Source organism: Micropterus salmoides, unplaced genomic scaffold (assembly GCF_014851395.1).
Source record: "Micropterus salmoides isolate LMB-PRFRI ecotype aquatic unplaced genomic scaffold, ASM1485139v1 Ms_hic_scaffold_2, whole genome shotgun sequence".
In the NCBI taxonomy this organism is placed as follows: Eukaryota; Metazoa; Chordata; class Actinopteri; order Centrarchiformes; family Centrarchidae; genus Micropterus; species Micropterus salmoides.
The window spans coordinates 4,541,716-4,562,270 of record NW_024041150.1 but is presented as its reverse complement, the minus strand read 5'-3'; the positions used below and the strand labels follow the sequence as shown (position 1 = coordinate 4,562,270).

The following is a 20,555-nucleotide window of genomic DNA, read 5'->3' as shown; positions in this document are numbered from 1 at the left end:
ATACCCAACAACCAACCTTTACTAGTGCAAATTAACACAATTTAAAATAAAATGGTTCAATGATGCAGTCCACCCAGTTTTCCTAAATTATCAGACATACATAAAGGGAATTTTGTGTGAAAATAAAAACGTTTTGTTTAAAAACGTGCTATACAAATAAATTACACTTAAGAGAAAGGGCAAAGTTTGACCTTCAGAGGAGTTTAGCCTGTTATGTAGAGCACATTTAATAGATTCAAGGAGGGATTTTGTGCTTTAGATGAACCCTAAGTTTTAAAATATGATTTAAAACAAAAAAGGTACATACTGGAACCGTTTTCGCTTATGGGATGGAAAAAACACCCACATGTGGAATTAAATGCCTGCACAGAAGTGAATCAAGAAAGCAGCATTCAGAGCTAAATTATTGAGCAGAGTTGATATAAAACTTCCCATGATTCATGATGTGCAGGGACCAGTGAACTAGTCTGAGCTATTGAGATCTGAAACCACGCCCCACAGTCAAAAGTCATACTTCAGCAGTTAGAAACTTGACTACTTGTTAATACTGCATGTGAGGGTGTTGGTACAGATCCTGTTGCTACACTTGAGAGGGAAAAGAATAAATTGGTTCCTCATTTTGAGAAAACATGATAAATCCTGCTCGGCTCTTCAGAATAAATAAAGTGCATGTCAGTGTTTTCTATTCGGACTTTATCTACTGCAGTTAATGACGAACCAAAAAGCATAAATACTTGTATAAATCTCTTTAATTTTTACAAACAACTTGAAAATGTCAAGACAATTTGTGTTGCTAAAGCTAAGTGACAGTTCACGAGACAGCACCCTAACATTTAAAAGACAAAATTATTAAAAATATATGAGACAAAGAGTTTTGACGACATAACAAGAATACATTAAAACTGTTTTAGTTCTGAGGGCGGAGAGGCAGTCTGGACTTCTGAGGCGTTGACGTGGCTTCGTTTTCTGACACTTTTAACCTGGTGGGGATCTTCGTCTCCTTCTTACCGCCCTTCTTTTGCTGTAAAAGAGAAATTACAAGAATGTAAAATCACTGTTATAAAGTACACAGGTAAATGTGCCAAAAGTTCAGACGAGCACTCGTATGGAGGCCCAGTATTCATGTCGGATGTTGTTTTGACCCATCGATCAGGCCGTGCGGTCATAAACTACTGAGGTCTATTCTGAACTACTGACCTAATTTACCATTAAGCTGAGTTTAACACCCGCCTTCACACAAGCAAAGAGCAACACACTCTGCAGCTCGACCGGGACTCTTATCTACACTGAATCTGCTGAGTGAGACACTTTTCTTGTATTTTCTTGTGTTGGACCCACAACACCGGCTCAGCCCACTCTTTACCGGTTTACCAGTTTCTGTTTGAACACTTGCTCAGTGTGTGAATGCAGATGTAGTGTAACAGCACTTTGAGTGGTCGAAAAGACTAGAAAGGCGCTATACACAGAGCATTTACATAAGTTTGGAGTCACATGACATGGAAGCAACAAAAAAAATAAAAAATCACAACACATTATAAAATTAATATATATTTTTTGATAGTCCCTAAGCCACGCGGTGGGCTAACCGGCGCATGTCGCCACCACGCGGTGGGCTAACCGGCGCATGTAGCCACCATGTGTTAGGCTAATTAGCATGTTGTCAATAGCCTAACTAGCATGCCTATTGAGCCACTAAATTAACCAACGGCCTGTTAAACAAATTTGCCCGCCTGATCCAACTAAACCAAACTAGCTACGTTAACTATTGGTGATGGCGCAATGGAGAAGACACATGCCTTTGGAGTGAGAGACCCGGGTTCAACCCATCCACCATTGTGTCCCTGAGCAAGACACTTAACCCCTAGTGGCTCCAGAGGCGTGCGACCTCTGATGTATATAGCAGTTGTAAGTTGCTTTGGATAAAAGCGTCCGCTAAATGAATAAATGTAAAACTACTCAATGCAATACTTGAATTTGCAGCTGAAGAAAATCTAAAGCATCCTTTTATAGTTTCCCTGAATTGATTTGAAACAGAACATCAGAAAGATTCTCCACCCACGCTCACCTTGAAGAAGGGAACGCGTTTGCTCTCATTGAAGACGAGGTTCTCGTCGATGAAGGACGGCTCTGTGGCCAAGCTTTCGTTACAAGTACTCAAGTCGTCCTCCAGGGAGTCCTGGACACAATAAAGAGGAACAAGGTGAAAATGGTGCACAAAGTAGTGCATTTCTTTTAATTTGGCCAAAAGAAATTAAATATCTGCATATATCTGGAAGCAAAAAAACACCCAGAGGTGTGAATGACAGCCAAATATAATTGAATTTATCAAACTGAATCAGTATATAGTGGATTAAATAAAACAAATCAACCTATTAAATATTAAATCAGGTTACGTGTGCTTGATTACAAGAGGAAGCATCCTAAGCCCGACTATGTAGAGGATGTCATCAAATAAATAAATAAAATAATTAAAAACAAATCGTTAACCTGGCTGCGTTTGTCCTCATCCTCCTCCTCCTCCATGGCGGCCTGCAGCTCCTCCTCCTCCATGGCGGCCTGCAGCTCCTCCTGCTGCCTCCTCAGGCTCTCCAGCAGCTCGCAGCGGCTGCGCATCTTCACCAGCTGCCTGGGAAACACAAACTCCCGACGCTGAGGGGTCAAACCTGAAGGCAACAGCAGAACTTGTTAGTGACCTGGACAGGTCAAAGGACTCCACAACACAAGACTTTAGACGTTCGGATTGGACTTCGGGGGCGGGGCAATCGTACATACGCACAAACACACAAAAACACTAGAAGTACCGGTGGGAACGTCCTGCTGCAGCTCCTCCTGCAGGAAGTCGTGGACCATCTGTTGGGCCGTCTTCATGTGGTCCTGGAGCTCAGCCTGCTGTTGGTCCAGGACAGTCAAGTCCAGGGAGTTCTGCTTCTGCACGGCCACCAGAGCCTTCTTCACCTCCTCCTGCCGACCGGACAGCTCCTCCTCGGCTGTTCGGAGCCGCTCGGTGCAGCGCTCCTCGACGCTCTGAGAAAAAAAAACAATGTATTGGAGGACAAGATGAAGCTGCAGCGAGCCTGAAGACCTGCCGCTACAGAAATAAGTGGTATGATGTTTTGTGTTTACCTGATGCAGGGTCTGCGCCTCACTGGAAACCCTCCCCATCAGAGACAGGTGCTCCTGGGCTTGAGTCTCTGCATGCTCCCTGGCTCTGGAGCTCCACTGGAGGTCACGTTGGACCAGACCTGCAGTCAAGAATCGACACCATCAGCAGTAATTCACACACAGAATGTACTGCAGATGTGGGTTTAAGGTTTTAAAAAAAAGACAGCTGAAGGAGTTCGGTACCGGACACGGAGCTGTGGAGGTGGGAGCAGCAGCCCGTCATCTCCTCCAGCGTCTGCTGGCTCTCGTCGGCGTTCACACGTAGAGAGGAGGCCAGAGAGGAGGAGGTGGCGCAGAGGAGGTCTGCCTGGGCCGAGGCCTGATGCGCTACCGAACTGTAACCGCTGCACACAGGAAGAACAATTTTAGACACTGATAATTCCTTAACAAGATGATGTGTTGGATTCAAAACTTTATACTAAAGTTTTATTTTAGTAAAATAGGTTGTGTTTGTAGCTCTTCATCTCCTCCTGCAGCCGACCATTTGTCTGTGACTCACCTGCTGATGTTCTCCTGGAGGACCTGCAGAGGATTCTGCAGAGCTTTGGAGGCAGAGCGCAGATCAGTGAAGTCCTTCTGGGCCTCCATGGTCAGCAGGGTGAGCTGGTCCTGCAGGCACTGGATGGTCCGCTTCATACCCTGAGAGAAGGAAGTAATGATGGTTTCACTAACCGGCCTTCTATAAATAAAGCAGTTACATTATTAATCATAAAACTGAAAAATAGTTCCCAGTATCAGCAAAATCTGCTCAAGTCTCAAAAGGTACTAATCTTGGTTTGCATATTTTAAAATCGACAGATAGTAGAATTAAATATCCTTTTTGGATCCGAGCTGCTGGCTGAAACTCATGAGATATTAAAAAAGGTGTTACTGAAGCGTTTGGAGAATTCGTTTGCGGTTTTGTTTATGATCACATTCTCCGCTTTAATTATTCTGGTATTTTTTTTTAACAGAACCTGCGTATTTTATGCATCCATTTCCATTTTTATCTACTCCAGAACGGAGAGAAAAAGATATTCAAACCCAAGCTGCTCCCAGATCAGCTCTTACCGTCTGGTGCCTCTCCTGCGCCCGTCTGATCTCGTCCTCCAGCTTGTCCTGTTCGGCCCGCTGTGCGCTCAGGCCCTGCACGGTGGCCTCTCGCAGCCCGGCCAGCTCCTGAACCAAGTTGCTGAAGAACGCACCCATCTCCTTCATCGCCTCCACCTGACGGGGGGGGGGGGTAATAAAGCATGATTAAAAAAAAGTTTAGCGCAAGAATGAAATATATATAATGTGACTCTTGTCATTGATATAATAGAAGGCGCGTGTGGTCGAACCTTGTCGGCCAGAGCGCGCTGCGTCGCCACGTTGGCTCTCAGAGTGTCGTTGAGTTCCTTCACAGCCGACAGACCCATCAGAGTCCGAGCCACCAGGACCTCCTCCATGTCCTGCCGATGCTCTTCCTACACACACGCAGACAAACACAAAGAAAGCAGTTGGATGTGTGTTTGCGTTACCCAACAGTGACAACTTTAATACTCCATCAGACAGAAGCCTTCAAACGAAGCCTCCTCGTTTTGTCTGTTAAACCGTCATGGAGGTTAGTCCCGTCCTCACCAGCAGCTGCAGCAGACTCTCCTTGTCCTGCAGACACAGCGTCTCCTGCTGCCGCACTCTGTCCTGACAGCGAGCCACGCCCTCGGCCACCAGCTGCCCGACTCCACCCACGAAGGACTCCACGGTGGTCAGGGCCTCCTTCAGCGCCGCCTCGTTCACCACGAGCAAACCATCTGTTCAGAAAAAGCAACAGGTAGATATATATACACCCTCTCTTTCTCTCGGAATCTCTTTTTAAATTTGTGAGCGACAACAAAGCGTCCGTCAACATCTCCCACCAACAGATCCGCAGGGCCAGTGACATTGTGTGGTCTAGCTGGACGACGCTGCTCAAGCTACATGTCATCTTGGACAATGACTCCCACCCCCTCCATGCCGAGCTGGTCAAACAAAGGAGGACTTTCAGTGAGAGACTTGTCCCTCATGAACGCACAACAGGAAGTCACTGCTGCTTGTGGCCTCATATAACTGCTCCCTGGCCAATGCAAAGATGCGAACTGGCTCCGGGCGGCGCGGAATAGATGCGTTTGTTGCGAAATTCGCTGGTTCACTCGAGTTCATATTTTTAAACTTTAGAGGGAAATTCGCTTGACGCCGTGTTGTGAAAGCCTATCAGCGCTGAGATTGTCCAGACGTCACAGACGGCTTCAGAGCGTTGTTTGGAGAGGACCGCGCAGAGCGGGGGAGTGACGCCCCTGGCCGACGGAGAGCAGCGCTGCAGCTTTTGGACAAATAAACACCCGTAGCCGGTCTGGATTCTGCTCTGACAACTACGCAGTTTGCTCGCGGGAGGAGCTCAGAGTAAACTGCTGTTATTAAATCAGCTTTTTACTTTAGTTTTTGGGATTACAACTTGATTTATCTTGCCCGGGTGCTTCTCAGCAGGGAGCTTCTGTGCACATCATGTCCCACTGTTGTTGTTGTTAGTTGGCACCCAGAGCTCTGTTGGACTACTAACTTAACATTTATATCAAAACCGGACAAAACTGGACATTAAGAGGAAGTTGAACTACCTGGTGAGTTCAGAAAATGTGACAAATAAGCAAAGCATAGCCCTCAAAGATCTGAACTCCATTCAGAAAACAAACATTTTAAAGTTGTTGACATGCGGTCTTGCCAACAGACCTGACAAAGCATGAATTCATGCGTTTTACAAATCAGCATCATATTGTAGTTATTTCGGCATCAGTTTGATCCGTTTATTACAACTAAATCACAGCAAAATGTTTACTTTGGGTTCATACAGCTGTAGTAGTCGCTGGTTGTGTTTATTCATGTTATCGTGTTCTGTGTGTGAACACTTGGCAGTTGTCCGGCGATTAAAACCCGCGGCAGGATTAAATTTGCGTTCAGTCTGAATGCATTTAATCATTAAACTGGACCGTGTAGTGCAATATTTGACAAATTGTGCAATATTTTCAATTGTAGCACTCTGTCCCAATACTCATCAACACTACAGTTCCTATTATCATTACACTTCTGTTAATACTGTAAGACACTGTACATATCAAGTCAAGTTTTATTTATAAAAGCACATTTAAAAGTCTCGATGGTGGGGGATGATCCGATATTCAAGGGAAGTTTACTCCACAGACACTTTATACCATATGTGGGATGGTTAAAAGGGACCGGTTTGATGACCTGAGGGGCGTAAAGACATTCGAAATATAAGACCGAGCCGTCCATGTAACGTCTTAAAAATAAGCACCTTAACCAATATTGGCTTCCTTGTACCAGTCAACAATCTAGCAGCTGCATTTTGAACAAGCTGCAAGCGTGATGACGACGAGTGACAGATGACAGAGTACAAGGAATTGCAGTTATCACTTCCAGAGGATATAAGAGCATCATGAAAAACAGTCTCACAGAGAGAAGAGATGCCAGTTTTGCTGTTGCCATTTGTCAAATTTTAATCACACCTACATTTCTAGAAGAGTTGCACGTTTGTGGACAAGGGGCCCAGATTTTTCAATAACTCCTCAACTGAGTTGGGGGTCAATATTATTTAGACAGTTAAAAATCCACAATCAATATTTTTTTTAATATTTCTACTGAAGAGCTTTCTATTATTTATATTCATTAATGTGCAAACTGATCATAATAGAGTATTTCTGATTTTTGGACTAGACCCCGGAGCTTCCCTCTAAAGTCACCAACAGGCCCCAAACTATCTGTGACGTCACAGACCCTGCAGGTTTGGGTTACATGTTTAGCTCTGTGGTCTTACCGACGGCCTGCGAGTAGCTGCTCAGCACGTCGCGGTGTTTGGCTCCGTGCTGCTGGACGTTGCGCTGCAAGTCGCTGAACGCTCCCTCCATCCGCTCAGAGAAAGTCTGCTGGATCTGGCTGTTGTGTTGCTCCACCTGCAATTTCAAATCAAACTGCCAAAGTTAAAAATGTGTTTTGGCATTTCCTTCCTTGCAGAATGACGGACACACGGATGCACAAGTATAAATGGGCCATTACTTTTGTACCATTTAAGGTTTATATTTACACACAAACAAGAAACACTTTTGACCGGCAGTGTGTACAACTTAAATTAAACAAAGTAAATGTTAGATTAGATTCAATTTTATGGCTGAAACGACTGAATCGATTGAATTAATCTGCAGCAACTTTGATAACTGATTAAATGTTTGAAGTGAGATCGTCTCTTTGAACAGCAGCCACAGGGGACATGAAAAGCTACAGTAAGAGTCAGCGATAATATCCGTAGACTGAAGAAGCATTGTTTGATTTAAGCAAGTCTGCGTTTCAGTGGTTATGAACCGAACGTTTCATTCGTGCTTTAAAATTGTAAACAATTACTGATTCTTTTTTAACATTTTAAAAGTTGAACATCTTTGATTTTTGGACTGTTGGGACAAAATAAAAATAAAAATCTTCTGATTAATCGTTAATGAAAACGATCCTGTGTTTCATCACTCTTCACTTTCAACACACATGTACAGAGGTCTTCTCACAGAGTAACCAAAGAGTTGTGTCACCCGTTCAGCTCATCAAATTAAACATGCGAGGAGCATGACAATCTTTTGTGAAAACAACTTTGTGGGATTATGCAGCTCAGGAGGCAGGAAAATGTTCTCAACCCATTATTTTTCTTCTCATCTGAAAATCACAAACTTGACACATTTGGAGATGCTTGTGCAGCGTTTTTTTAAAAAAGTGACCTTTTTCTTCCTGTCCAGCTTATCATGGAGCCCCGACACGTCGCTGGTGCTGTTAACCACCGTACTCAGCAGCTGAAGGAGAAAACACAAAACCACAAGGATGTCGTATTCAGATCAGCGGTCCAAGACGGATCACCACACTTAAAGTATTTTCTGAGAAAAGGAAGTTTGGTCAAAAGAGGGGGGGGGGGGGCCTTATTCAAATGAAGGACATTATTAATAGTATGGAAAAGTACAGACAGAGAAGAAAAAAGGAACAAGAAAAAGAGAAGAAAGGGGAGGGAGGGTAAAAAGCAACCTCGTCAATATCTAAATATGGTTAGAGGAGATGGTGTCGTCAACATTAACAAGTGGAGTCAGTAAAGTTTGTCTAAACCCTGCTTGAACCACTGGAAGAATCAGATAAAATGTGTGAGTCACTGAGGCTCGTCAAAAGCAAGAGAGATCTTGAATTGGATGTAGTGATATACAAGACGTGATAAGATGCCTGGTTATTTTAGGAGGTTAAAAAAGTAACTAAGTGATGTTTTAAATGAGCAACTTTTACTCGAGTAGATTTTTATAACAGTAAGTTCACTTGTACTTAAGTAAAAGTTCATCAATGTAACAGTGCTTTTACTTAAGTAGAATATTTTAGTAGTTTTCCACCTCTGGGGGAAAAAAACAACATGAAGTCTGTGACTGTAAAACAATCCAGTGAGTCCTGGTGCATTTCTCTTTCATTTGGCCTCCAGCTGTATATATAAACGTCATGCGTCAGCGAAGCCTGTGAATACCTGTCCCGCTGTGCTGTAGAGGGTTTCCCGGTCTGTGGTGAGCTCCAAGCTGACAAACACCTCCTGATCCAGCTTCTCTTTGGTCTGCTGCAGGTTTTGACTCGTCTCCTGCAGCCTAAAGGCAGAGGGTCCATTCTTTAAATTCAGACTGACTTGCCACCACCTGCAGTCATTTCTGTACAACAACCACCACCGCTCACCTCTGCTGCTTCTCATCCAGGTCTACGGTGCACTGCTCCAGTTTTGTTTTACTGTCCACAAACAGCTCGGTCACCTGCAGAGAGGAACGGTGTGAGGAGAGCTGGTGCAGGTGGAAACAACAAAAACACGACATGCTTTTTAAAAGCATTTTAAAATGACCGAGAAAGACTTTGCAGACGCTGTTCTGCTAAAAAAAAAAAAAAAAAAAAGTTTCCCAGCACATCCACGCCATCTGTGGCTGACTTCTTAGAAAAAGAACCGCTTTGGGTGTTCCTGTCACTCATTTCTGAGACACCGATTAAGCTAACTGCATCTAAATTTGGAGTGCACACGTATTCAAGCCTTTACGGTAAGTGAAAGGGCCCAGAGCGAGCTGACAGGCGGGTTAGAGACTTCATCCTGTCAGTTTGTCTCTTTACAAAGACAAGTGCTGCAGGATGAGACCTGAAGAGAAGCTGTGAAGTCTTCATGTTACAACATTATTTATCAAACCGGGTCAGACTGGAAGGATTTAGTGCGAGGAGGAAACACATGTGACAACGTCCGGTTTTCAAAATAAGGTGTCTGTACAGGATGGAAATAAGATTAATTGGATTATATATTCACAGCAAGTATAAAACATATTACATGTGTCCATTAAAAGTAAATGGACACATGTAATTTACTTTACCGGACCCTCTCGGGCCCCGGACCCCCCGCCATAGTCTCTCCACATCCTGTGGGAAACACTGAGGGAAAAGCACATTTTGACTATTTAATTTATGCAGTGGTAAAAAAAAGAAAAAAAAGGTAACGTACTTTTTCGGTGTAAATTTTTTCATTATATTTGGTGTCGGACAAGAATTTTCATTTCGTAGCATCCCTATGGCAACACTAGAGAGGTCATAAAACACAGGCTATAGGGGTTGGGCGGTGAAATTTCCATCGGACGATGTCTACAATGAAACATCGGGACGGACGATGTCATCGGGGGCGCGGGCAGTCGTCTTATCTGCAGACTTCACTCAGTCAAAAAAAATAATTAAATAATATAATAAGTGGACCATTAACTTAGGTCACAAGTCGTGGTGGATATTTTACGCACGGGACCAGGTAAAGATGTCTGTCAGCCATCGGCCCAACTCTAACAGACTAGTGACAGAAAGTAATTATACATATTGTGATTTACGGTTTGCTGTAACCCACATAAATATGGTAATATATAATAATCAATACTTAAAACAATTCCAAGTTTCTGTTACATAAACTGAGCTTTGTCACTTGCATCTGTATCGAATAAACGCAGTCCCAAGGCACGTTGAGGTCTGCGGTTTGACCGAAAATATGTCTAGAACAGCTGCAACCAATCACATTTCTGAAGCTGGAAACAGAAGGTTTGGACATTTATGCTTAAAAAATGCAGATGCAGGGCGCCACTTAGCGAGCCCCATGTACAGAGGCTGAGTCCGTGCTGCAGCGGCCAGGGTTCGAGTCCGACCTCTGGCCCTTTGGTGCAAGCCCAACCCCCCCCTCCTGCTCCCACATAAAACCCCACCCACAAATAAACAAACAAAGATAAAACAGACTGATATAAAAAAATAAAAATAGTTAAAATAACTGCTGTTGATCTTCTGTCGATTGACTAATGGCTTCAGCTCTACTGCAGATTTTAAAAATGCATGTTTTTAGTTCTACGTTCTCTGGTCTGAGGGCGAAAGTCGTGCTCACGTACCTTCTTCAGCTCCTCCTCCATCACAGCGATCTTATCGGTGTACTCGGACACGTTCTCCTCATGAGCGGTGATCTGACTCATCATACTCCTGACACACACACACACACACACACACACACACACACACACACACACACACAGCAGAAAAACCAAATGTATGGAGAATTATTTTTACATGTTTCATAATAAACAACATTTTTTTGAGCAGTCAACACATTTGTACTCTGCTAAAATAATTCTTCTACATTCTTCTTCCAGTTAGAGTTGCTTTCGTCAGATGAAACTAAATGAAATGTGTTCGTCAACGACCTTTTTTGGTGACTAAAACGAGACGGCGACAACATCCTTAAACACTGACTGTGACTTTTATTAACGTGCAATATTGTGGACGAAAAATGACGAGAAAAAATGATTCATAAAATAAAAAAAACGTAAAAAAAAAATCTCTTTCTTTGTCAGTATAATGAGACAAAATATTACAGGCCACATTTTCTCCCTCTACATTTTCACTCAAACACTTTTTGTTCATTCAGCTTTACAAAACAGTTTCTCTTTATGTGAGATGAAGACTAAAATTATAAATCTCTCTACCCTGGTTTGAGCAGATTGACCAAAATGCTAATCAAAATTATACTTTGAGTTAGAAAAGACTAAAAAATGAATAAAACTGGACTAAAATACTTTTAATTGTCTTTTGACTTAAACACCCAGACTTCTAGTCAACTAAAACTTGATACAGGGGACTAAATGACATAAAACTAACAAGGACATCTGACACAGGACTAAGACTAAATTTTAAATGGCTGTTCTTTCCAAATCAGCTCTAAGATACTCGACCGCCCTCAGTTCTACAGCCGCTTTACATAAACGTGGCGTTTTATATCTGAAGACCAGGAAAACAAACAGAACCTACTCGTAGTTCTCTGTGGACAGATAAACGCCGTTCTTGTCTCGGGTGGCAGCCAGGTCGCGCTTCAGGCGCTCGATCTCCTCGGTGTATTCCTGAGTGGACAGAAAACGTGTCATGCTTACTGAGTTGATACGAAAACCCTCCTGGATTCAGAGGAGCGAGACTAAAGCTCGCGTCTGATCGCGCTCGTCAGACCTTGATGAGCGTCCTCTTGGTGAGCTTCTGGTTGACTTCGGGCTTGTTCATGATGTTCTTGGCTCTGCTGGCGTACTCCAGCGTGCTCAGCGTCTCCTGCGCGGAGAGAACGAACATCGTGAGCGTCAAGCGCACTCAAGAGCATTAACATCGGCGTGTGTCCACGGAGACGTACCTCCAGGTTGCTTGAGGAAGGCGACACCGTGGCGATGATGGAGGTTTCGTTCGCCCCCCTAGCGAGTCCTGAAGGATCCTGGTCAGCTTAGACTCTCTGTGGGAAGAGTTCACGCAGTTTATCCAGCTGGAAATCAGAGCTGGACCCTTAAATCATCCAGGGGCCTCGTTACAGAAACATGTCGTCATTAGTTATTGCAGGACTGACTAATCTAAAAGGCATCGGCGTTAATATTTATCTGTATTAGGGCTGTAACGGTTTTGCGACGCCAAAGTCCATGCATACAGGTTTCTACTCCTGTCCCTGGTTAGGCTTATAAAACTAAAACAAAAATTACAGAGTATTGAGTTTACACCATTAAAATACATCCAGTACATGAAATAAGATACGGGCTTAAGTAGATGTTGAAATCACTATTCACACACTTACAAATTAGTTTTAGAAAAGAAAGATTTACCAAAAACAGTCAAAACTCAATATATAGTGCTTCCGTAGAATGAGGCAGTGGCGCCATCTCACAGATTTCTGGTCCATTACTTGCCCGTTGCCCAAATGAGAATTTCAGTATCAAGTATCAAATTTTCTTCTGAAATATTCATTGACCTCTTTTTATTGAACAGCACAGAGAGAATTTAGTAACTTTTGGAACTCCCGTTTTCAGCCTTTATGCTAAGCTAACCGGCGTCTTTTCAGTCTTCTCATCTCAACTTTCTGCCAGCAAGCAAACTTCCCAAAATACCAAACTACTCCTAAAATGCATCCCAGGCTCAAAGATAACCAGGGTTTATTCTCATGTTATCAGCATTAAAAACCCTGCAATGTCATTTCTGGCATTAGATTTCAGAAATAAGCCGTGACTCCACCTGTACGGGACGTGAGGGCGTTTCTCCACCAGCGCCGTGATCACTCTGCCCAGCGTCAGCAGAGACTGGTTGATGTTTCCCGCCTCGCGAGCTCGCTTGTCCACCGCGCCTGAGCGGCCGATGTTCTCGCTGCCGGCGAGATCCACCTGGAGAGTGGAGGGAGGTGTGTTAAAAAAAAAACATATAAAAAAACAAATAAAATAAGAACCTCATGTCCAAGGAGAACCTTGAGAAAATTACACATTCATTTTTGTTAGACTGGATTATTGTAACAGTGTTTTCACAGGCCTCTCTAAAAGCTCGACTCCACACCAGCAGCTCATTCAGAACGCCGCTGCGAGAATTTTAACAACAACCGGGAGATTTTAACACATCACTTCACCGCCTTACAGTAACAGAGAGGATCGAGTTTAAGGTTTTGTTTGTATACATCACACCTTACAGTCTTAAATCAGGGCTTAAAATGCTCCTATTCTCAACCAGTAAATTCATCACTACCATCTATTTGACTGAGACTCAGTTCAATACTTTTTGCCTTGTAGTTCTCTTTTTTTAAATTGTGTGTTTAATATAAATTGTCTTTCAAGTATTTTAATTAAATTTTTCTGAAGTGTTTTCGTATCTTTGCGTCTGTAAAGCACTTTGAATGGCTGCAGTGTCTGGAAGGCGCTATATAAATAAACCTGTCTTGCCTTTGCAAAGCGATACAGAGAAACTTGTCCACGCATTTGGTACCTCAAGGCTTGGCTACAGCAGCTTTCAGGCTGCTCAAAAAAAAATCTTATTAAGTCTCTCCAGCTAAAACGCTGCTGCACACATCTGACTTGAACCAGTAGGAGAGGTCGTGTTACCTGGTTTTAGTAACTCTGCAGTGGAATTGATTTTCTTCTTCTTACATACAAAGCCCTTAATGGTCAGGCACCATTTTTATTTGAAAGAACTCGTTACACCATACTGCCCCACTAGATCCCTGCGCTCTCAAAACGCAGGGCTACTTGTAGTGCCGAGGGTCTCTTTAGCCATCAGGCACCTCGGCTGTGGAATCAGACCCCTGATCTGATTTTAGGAAGATACCAACATTTCCATATTTAAGAATAGGCTAAAAACGTCTCTTTTTAGTAAAGCTTTAAAAGTTGGGTATTTTAGGAATTTGTAAATTATTTCTTGCTCTTTTATAATTGTGTATTGTATTTTTTTCTTAAGTGTGTGTATCTTGTTACGTGTTCTCAGCCTTTTTGCCCAATTCCGCAATCTTTATGTGTCTCTGTTTCCTGTTAAGTGTGAGCTTCGCTGCGGCTCAACTGCCGTCTGTCCACGAACACGTGAGGCGAAAGTATCCCGATGCACTTTGTCCAGACGGCAGCGCCGCAAATCCTGTTTCGTTTACTTTCTGTCTCCACGCCAGCGCGGCACGTTATCAGCACGAGGACACGCAGCCAGTTTAAAAAGTTCTTCTTCGTCGCCTTCATGTTAAAAGTAATTTCTGCCCCGCTGCTGTCATGGTAACATAACGTTACACTAAATATTGATTAGACATGTTTTTGATAAATTGGTATGTTGAGTTATAGGCAACTTGTTTTTCCCTCTTCTTCTTCTTTAAAATACACAAAATTAATCATTAGATTAATCGACTTACAATAAATCGTTATGTACAGCGCTAGATGCACCAGCCTATAGAAAAGTGTCACAAGTACGTTCATTCCTCCTGGTTTAAAAGCAGAAAACCTCTCCCATTTGAAAGATTACCAGATTGAGTTTGCCGATCTTCACCAGCTCCTCTCCGTCCAGAGTGATCTCCTTCATGTGAATGGTGACCGAGAACACCGAGTGGGAGCGACTGCACGGAGACACAAGAGGGAAACAAAAAGCAGTGAATGAAATCAGCCGAGGTGGAAAATATCTGTCACGACGACCCCAGCAGCCGCTTCGGCCGGGAAGAGAGGCCAGTTTCCTCCGGGCGAGTACCTGGAGTAGGCGTTCATGAGCGTGGAGGCCGTCCTCCTCTTGGCCGATCCTCTCTCCAAGATCTGATAAACTTCATCTTTGTTGTGAACGGTCACCTCCTCCAGACCCTTCACCACCACGCCGCGCTGCGACGCAGAGGATAAACAAAATGCTTCAGCGTCCAAACATTAAAACTAGAATATTATATTTGATCTGCATTAAGCCTGATCAAGTCCTGTTTCTTCTCAGCAGTCACAATCCGCTGATATTTATTTATCTCACGTGAGAGTTGTTACCTTGTTGCGCGGGTCGTCGAAGAGCTGCAGCCGCTCGTTGACGTCCTCGGTGGGGCTGAGGAGGTCGAACAGCTCCTCATTGTAGATCTCCAGCAGGGACACTTTCACCGAGAACTCTGTGCCGTTCTCAGAGAGCTTCTCGAAGATCTGGTGCAGCGTTCTGGGGATGATGCCGGCCAGAGGGTCCTAAAAACGGTAGGAAAGGTTACCGGTGATCAGCTACTTTTCTGCTACGCACAGCCACATTACTGCAGGGATAAAGTGATTTATGAAAATCCAACCTCCTCCCAGGTGAACTGCTCGTTTGGACTCCGCTCTCCCTCCATGGTGAACGTCTTTCCTGTTCCCGTCTGACCGTAGCTGAGCGTGACAGCAGAGAAAGAACATTTTTTGTTAAATTTCTTGTTAAAACACGTCATCGCAGTTCAGAGCAGAAGTGACAACCGAACTTACGCAAAAACAGTGCAGTTATAACCCATGATCACTTCATCCAGGATGGGGCAAACAACGCTCCTGTATACGTCAATCTGCTTGGCAGCTGGACCAAACACCTGCGGGGGGGAAATAAACAACATTCAGACAACAACACAGATAGCAGAGGGTAATAATAACTTTCTTTCCATTACTCATGTAGAGGGATCAACTGGTTTGTGTCAGTGACAAGAAGGTTTAATTGGCCCCGATCTCATTCTCACATGTTTACTTAAAACGTTCATGAAGTACAGAAGGTCCGGGTTCGAAAATATTACCTTAGTCAGCTTAAACGATTAATATGAATGAAACATGAACACAAAAAAACTTTACACGGTAAGATCTTCCAGACAGAAGAGGCACCACTCCGGTGGAGCTGGAGGAACTTAAACTGTACTGTGGCGAAACAGAATTAAAGCTCCTCCCCTTCAACAATGACTTTTAGCAAAGTGCAGACGCCAACTGCAAAAACACACCAGTTTCTTTTCCTTCTGTCATCAAGCTACTTACAGAATTAACATTAGTGACAGCTGACAGGAGCTGAAGGTCAGCTCTGCAAACCTGAGCCAACCAAATACATATTTCACCTTCACACGCGAATTATCAGAACCTCAGCAGAACCAGCAGGCTGAGGCGGACAGTAACGCAAGGCCGACACCGATCTTCACTCACCATGTCAAAGGTGTAAGCCTTCCGGGACGCCTTGTCGTTCACGCCCCCCGTCCTCACAAGCACCTCCTTCCTGTTGGTATCGCAGTCAATGATGCCGTAGGACGACTTGCGCTCCACCGTGTTGAAAGGCCTGAAAGCACAACGCAGAGGCAGAGCTCACTTCTCCGAACAACATCTGCAGGTCAAGGAAGTCAGAACAAACTAAATCCATGACCCCGCCTGTAAAAAATGGGGTTTGGCGATGCCGTCAGGTGGCTCGGGAGATTCACTTACCAACAGCCAGAAACATACATGTGCATCATGTATGAAAGGCAAATAAGCAATACTAAAATATGTGCTAGTGTTGTTTTACTGCAGACCATTATCTGCGTCCGGCAGTTCGACCTTTAACAACTGTATCTCCATCTTACTGTGTGTGTATTTTATTGTCTGTGCTCTGTATGATCTGTAGTGTGTAAAATATTAAGCTGTTTTTCTGCCAATCTCAAAATTTAACTGGTTTTAACTCACACGTCTTATTTTTAATCGGCTTTTAGTCTTAAATGTTAACAGTTTTAATTCACACTTTATTACTTTCTTCTGGTTGGTTGTGGCGTTCGGTATTTTAGTTAAATTCCAACTTTCCTAATTGTTTTCAACTCACATGTGTTGTTAATGCATCTGTTTAGTTGTGTTTACTTATGTGTAATGTTTTATCTTTACACTGTCCACCCGCGACTTCCTGGTAGCTCTGACTCTGTGCTTCTGCCTGAACGATGTGTGCGCTATATAAATATAGTTTTGTTCGCTTTGCCATTTAATAAAAAGAAGACTGGAAGCAGCCATAGATGCTATCAGATGTCTCTTGATTTAAACCCAACAGATTTACAGCTGGGATTAAAGTGTCGAACAATGAACCACAGTTTCTCATGTTTTACCAAACTACATAATCTTTTATGAAAATTAAATCCCATAAAGCTTTTTAACAACACATGAATCAACTGTTCCGCTTCCAGAGTAGCTGGATGAGGAAATATTAAGATAAGATTTGTTTACTTCCTAATTCAAACAAAAGATGGCGAAAACCAGAAGTAACGTGTGTTTATTCTCAATTTCTAAAGCTTTTACTATCAGTTTAATTCTCTATAGTTAACGTGACTTCCCCATCCTGGACAAACTCATTTAAGCTTCACTTGTGTTTGTGGCTGCAGCAGACAAAATATCTGTTGATCTGAAGAAACCTCCCGGGTGTCTGAAAGATTGTTGTACTTTTGAGAAAAACAGATGCTTTTTAGCTCTTTAACTCGATCTGACCCGTCACATGACAGACACAAGATGTGGTGGAGAATAACTGTTTATTTATACACACACACACACACATCACCATATTTTAATATAAGCCTACATTAAATAATCTGTTAAGTTCCGTTTGTGCAGCACTACAAACTTTCTTTTCACTAGCGACTATTTTCTTGATTAATCGATTAGTTGTTTGGTCTGTAAAATGACAGAAACGATGATCAGCATTTCCTAAAACTTAAGACGTCACTCAAATGTCTTGTTTTGTAAGTGTTACTGTCACAGAGGAGCAAAGAAACCAGAAAATATTCACATTTAAAAAGCTGCACTAATTCTTTATAGCTCACCTTGTAAAATCTCCTGTATATTTTTTCGGTATTATTTTGTACACTTGTGCATTTTGGATCCCTTTACTTTCCCTTTCTTTAGGTTTGTGTGTACTGTACAGCACAAATACACCAATGCAAATTCCTCCCATGTGAAAACGTACCTGGCAACAAACCTGATTATCACTTTTACTTCCCAGAACTACAGGAGGTGAATAACTTAGCTGCACTTTTTAATGCTATTTCAGGCTAACAACATACAAAACATGTTGCTTATGCAGCGTTAGGAAACCAAACCCCCAATTTTAAATGTTATTTTAGGCAAACAATATATAATACACACACACACAGATGTTGCTTAAGCTGCTTTGGGACACTAAAAACCCCATGCCTCAGGGGGGAAATCCCTTTATCTTCCTTTAAAATCACCTCACAGGACGAATTAAACCCATTTAACATGTAAATTAGTCTAAACGTGGGCTTTAGAAATGCATATTGACACGTTATCTATAAATAACACGTGTGAGTCTTTCTGTCAGGCTGTGGAGGAAGCTAACTTTGCTTTTGACACAACAAAGAACATAAACATACCTGCATCTCACAACGACCTGGATGTTTCTCCCCTTCTCGTCCCGTTTGATCCCGCTCAGGTTGTGTGAAGTCATGGCTGCAGATGTTCTCCTCTGCACACAGACTGAGTTCAAAGCGTGCACATACCGTTAAGTTAACGTTACACACACGCGTGCAATTTGGCATTAGCACACACATATGCACACAAAAAAAAGATATTAACGACCCACGACCGCTCATACATAACACCGCTGCAGGTGACCAACAAACTAAAGAGGACAGAAATGTATAAATTAGCATGTTGGTCAGTTGACGTTAGCTTAAAACGAAATGGCGTTAATCCAACGTAACTTACCGAATTCCGTGTCCACGTACTTCCTCTCTCTTTCCAAAGTATCCGCGGATTGTTTCCACCACTAATAAGATGTATAATTTTTATTTTATCGTCTCTCGTCCTCCTCCGACAGAAAAGCTTCCGTCTCGTAGCTCCTCTGGCGCTCTGACGCCTCAGAGGTTAAACATTTCAAACAGTACTTTTAAATTTTGCTCAACCAATAACAGTTGAGCGACGGCAAAACAAACGACGCCATTGGTCAGAAGGGACATGTGACGGATTCGGCGCGGGGCATCACGGGAGGTCAGAGAGTTATTAATACCACCGTCCTTCCACTAGGTGGCGACATTGTTCTGCGTTTTATCTCATTACTATAATACTTTTTGTTATATATAAAATAATACTATATATTATTTATTTATTTATTATATAATGTTAATATTAATATTTTGTAATTAAATCTATGATGATAGTATTCTTAATAATAATATTTTTTGTAATTATATATACAATAATACTATATTATTTATTTATTTATTTATTATATAATGTTTAATATTAATATTTTGTAATTAAATCTATAATGATGATGATGTGTTCTTAATAATAATATTTTTGTAATTATATATACAATAATACTATAATATATATTTATTTATTATATAATGTTTAATATTATATTTTGTAATTAAATCTATAATGATGATGATGTGTTCTTAATAATATATTTTTGTAATTATATATAAAATAATACTATATATACACTGCTCAAAAAAATAAAGGGAACACTTAAACAACACAATGTAACTCCAAGTCAGTCACACTCCTGTGAAATCAAACTGTCCACTTAGGAAGCAACACTGATTGACAATCAATGTCACATGCTGTTGTGCAAATGGAAAAGACAACAGGTGGAAATTATAAGCAATTAGCAAGACACCCCAATAAAGGAGTGGTTCTGCAGGTGGTGACCACAGACCACTTCTCAGTTCCTATGCTTCCTGGACCCTGTGCTCTTCACAGATGAAAGCAGGTTCACACTGAGCACATGTGACAGACGTGACAGAGTCTGGAGACGCCGTGGAGAACGTTCTGCTGCCTGCAACATCCTCCAACATGACCGGTTTGGCGGTGGGTCAGTAATGGTGTGGGGTGGCATTTCTTTGGGGGGCCGCACAGCCCTCCATGTGCTCGCCAGAGGTAGCTTGACTGCCATTAGGTACCGAGATGAGATCCTCAGACACCTTGTGAGACCATCTGCTGGTGCGGTTGGCCCTGGGTTCCTCCTAATGCAAGACAATGCTAGACCTCATGTGGCTGGAGTGTGTCAGCAGTTCCTGCCAGAGGAAGGCATTGATGCTATGGACCGGCCCGCCCGTTCCCCAGACCTGAATCCAATTGAGCACATCTGGGACATCATGTCTCGCTCCATCCACCAACGCCACGTTGCACCACAGACTGTCCAGAAGTTGGTGGATGCTTTAGTCCAGGTCTGGGAGGAGATCCCTCAGGAGACCATCCGCCACCTCATCAGGAGCCCAGGGGTTGTAGGGAGGTCATACAGGCACGTGGAGGCGACACACACTACTGAGCCTCATTTTGACTTGTTTTAAGGACATTACATCAAAGTTGGATCGGCCTGTAGTGTGGTTTTCCACTTTGATTTTGAGTGTGACTCCAAATCCAGACCTCCATGGGTTGATAAATTTGATTTCCATTGATCATTTTTGTGTGATTATGTTGTCAGCACATTCAAATATGTAAAGAAAGGAGTATTTAATGAGATTATTTCATTCATTCAGATCTAGGATGTGTTATTTTAGTGTTCCCTTTATTTTTTGAGAAGTGTATTTATTTATTATATAATGTTTAATATTAATATTTTGTAATTAAATCTATAAT

At 42.6% G+C, this 20,555-nt stretch overlaps 1 protein-coding gene across 1 annotated transcript; it reads right to left on the bottom strand.

Annotated features, from left to right (window-relative positions):
• Positions 1-731: 731 nt before the first annotated feature.
• LOC119912930 (kinesin-like protein KIF11) lies at positions 732-18,801 on the bottom strand. The gene is given in 28 exon segments (XM_038732211.1): positions 732-1,021; positions 2,066-2,176; positions 2,488-2,663; positions 2,802-3,024; positions 3,124-3,242; positions 3,346-3,506; positions 3,662-3,801; positions 4,213-4,368; positions 4,482-4,607; positions 4,762-4,934; positions 6,989-7,124; positions 7,932-8,003; positions 8,708-8,822; positions 8,908-8,981; positions 10,620-10,707; positions 11,533-11,621; positions 11,725-11,820; positions 11,900-11,946; positions 11,949-11,995; positions 12,763-12,908; positions 14,509-14,599; positions 14,728-14,852; positions 15,003-15,188; positions 15,284-15,362; positions 15,456-15,553; positions 16,146-16,275; positions 18,341-18,443; positions 18,675-18,801. Coding segments are annotated over 27 exon segments (3,192 nt in total). The 5' UTR covers positions 18,415-18,443; positions 18,675-18,801; the 3' UTR covers positions 732-907.
• Between the last annotated feature and the right edge of the window lie 1,754 nt (positions 18,802-20,555).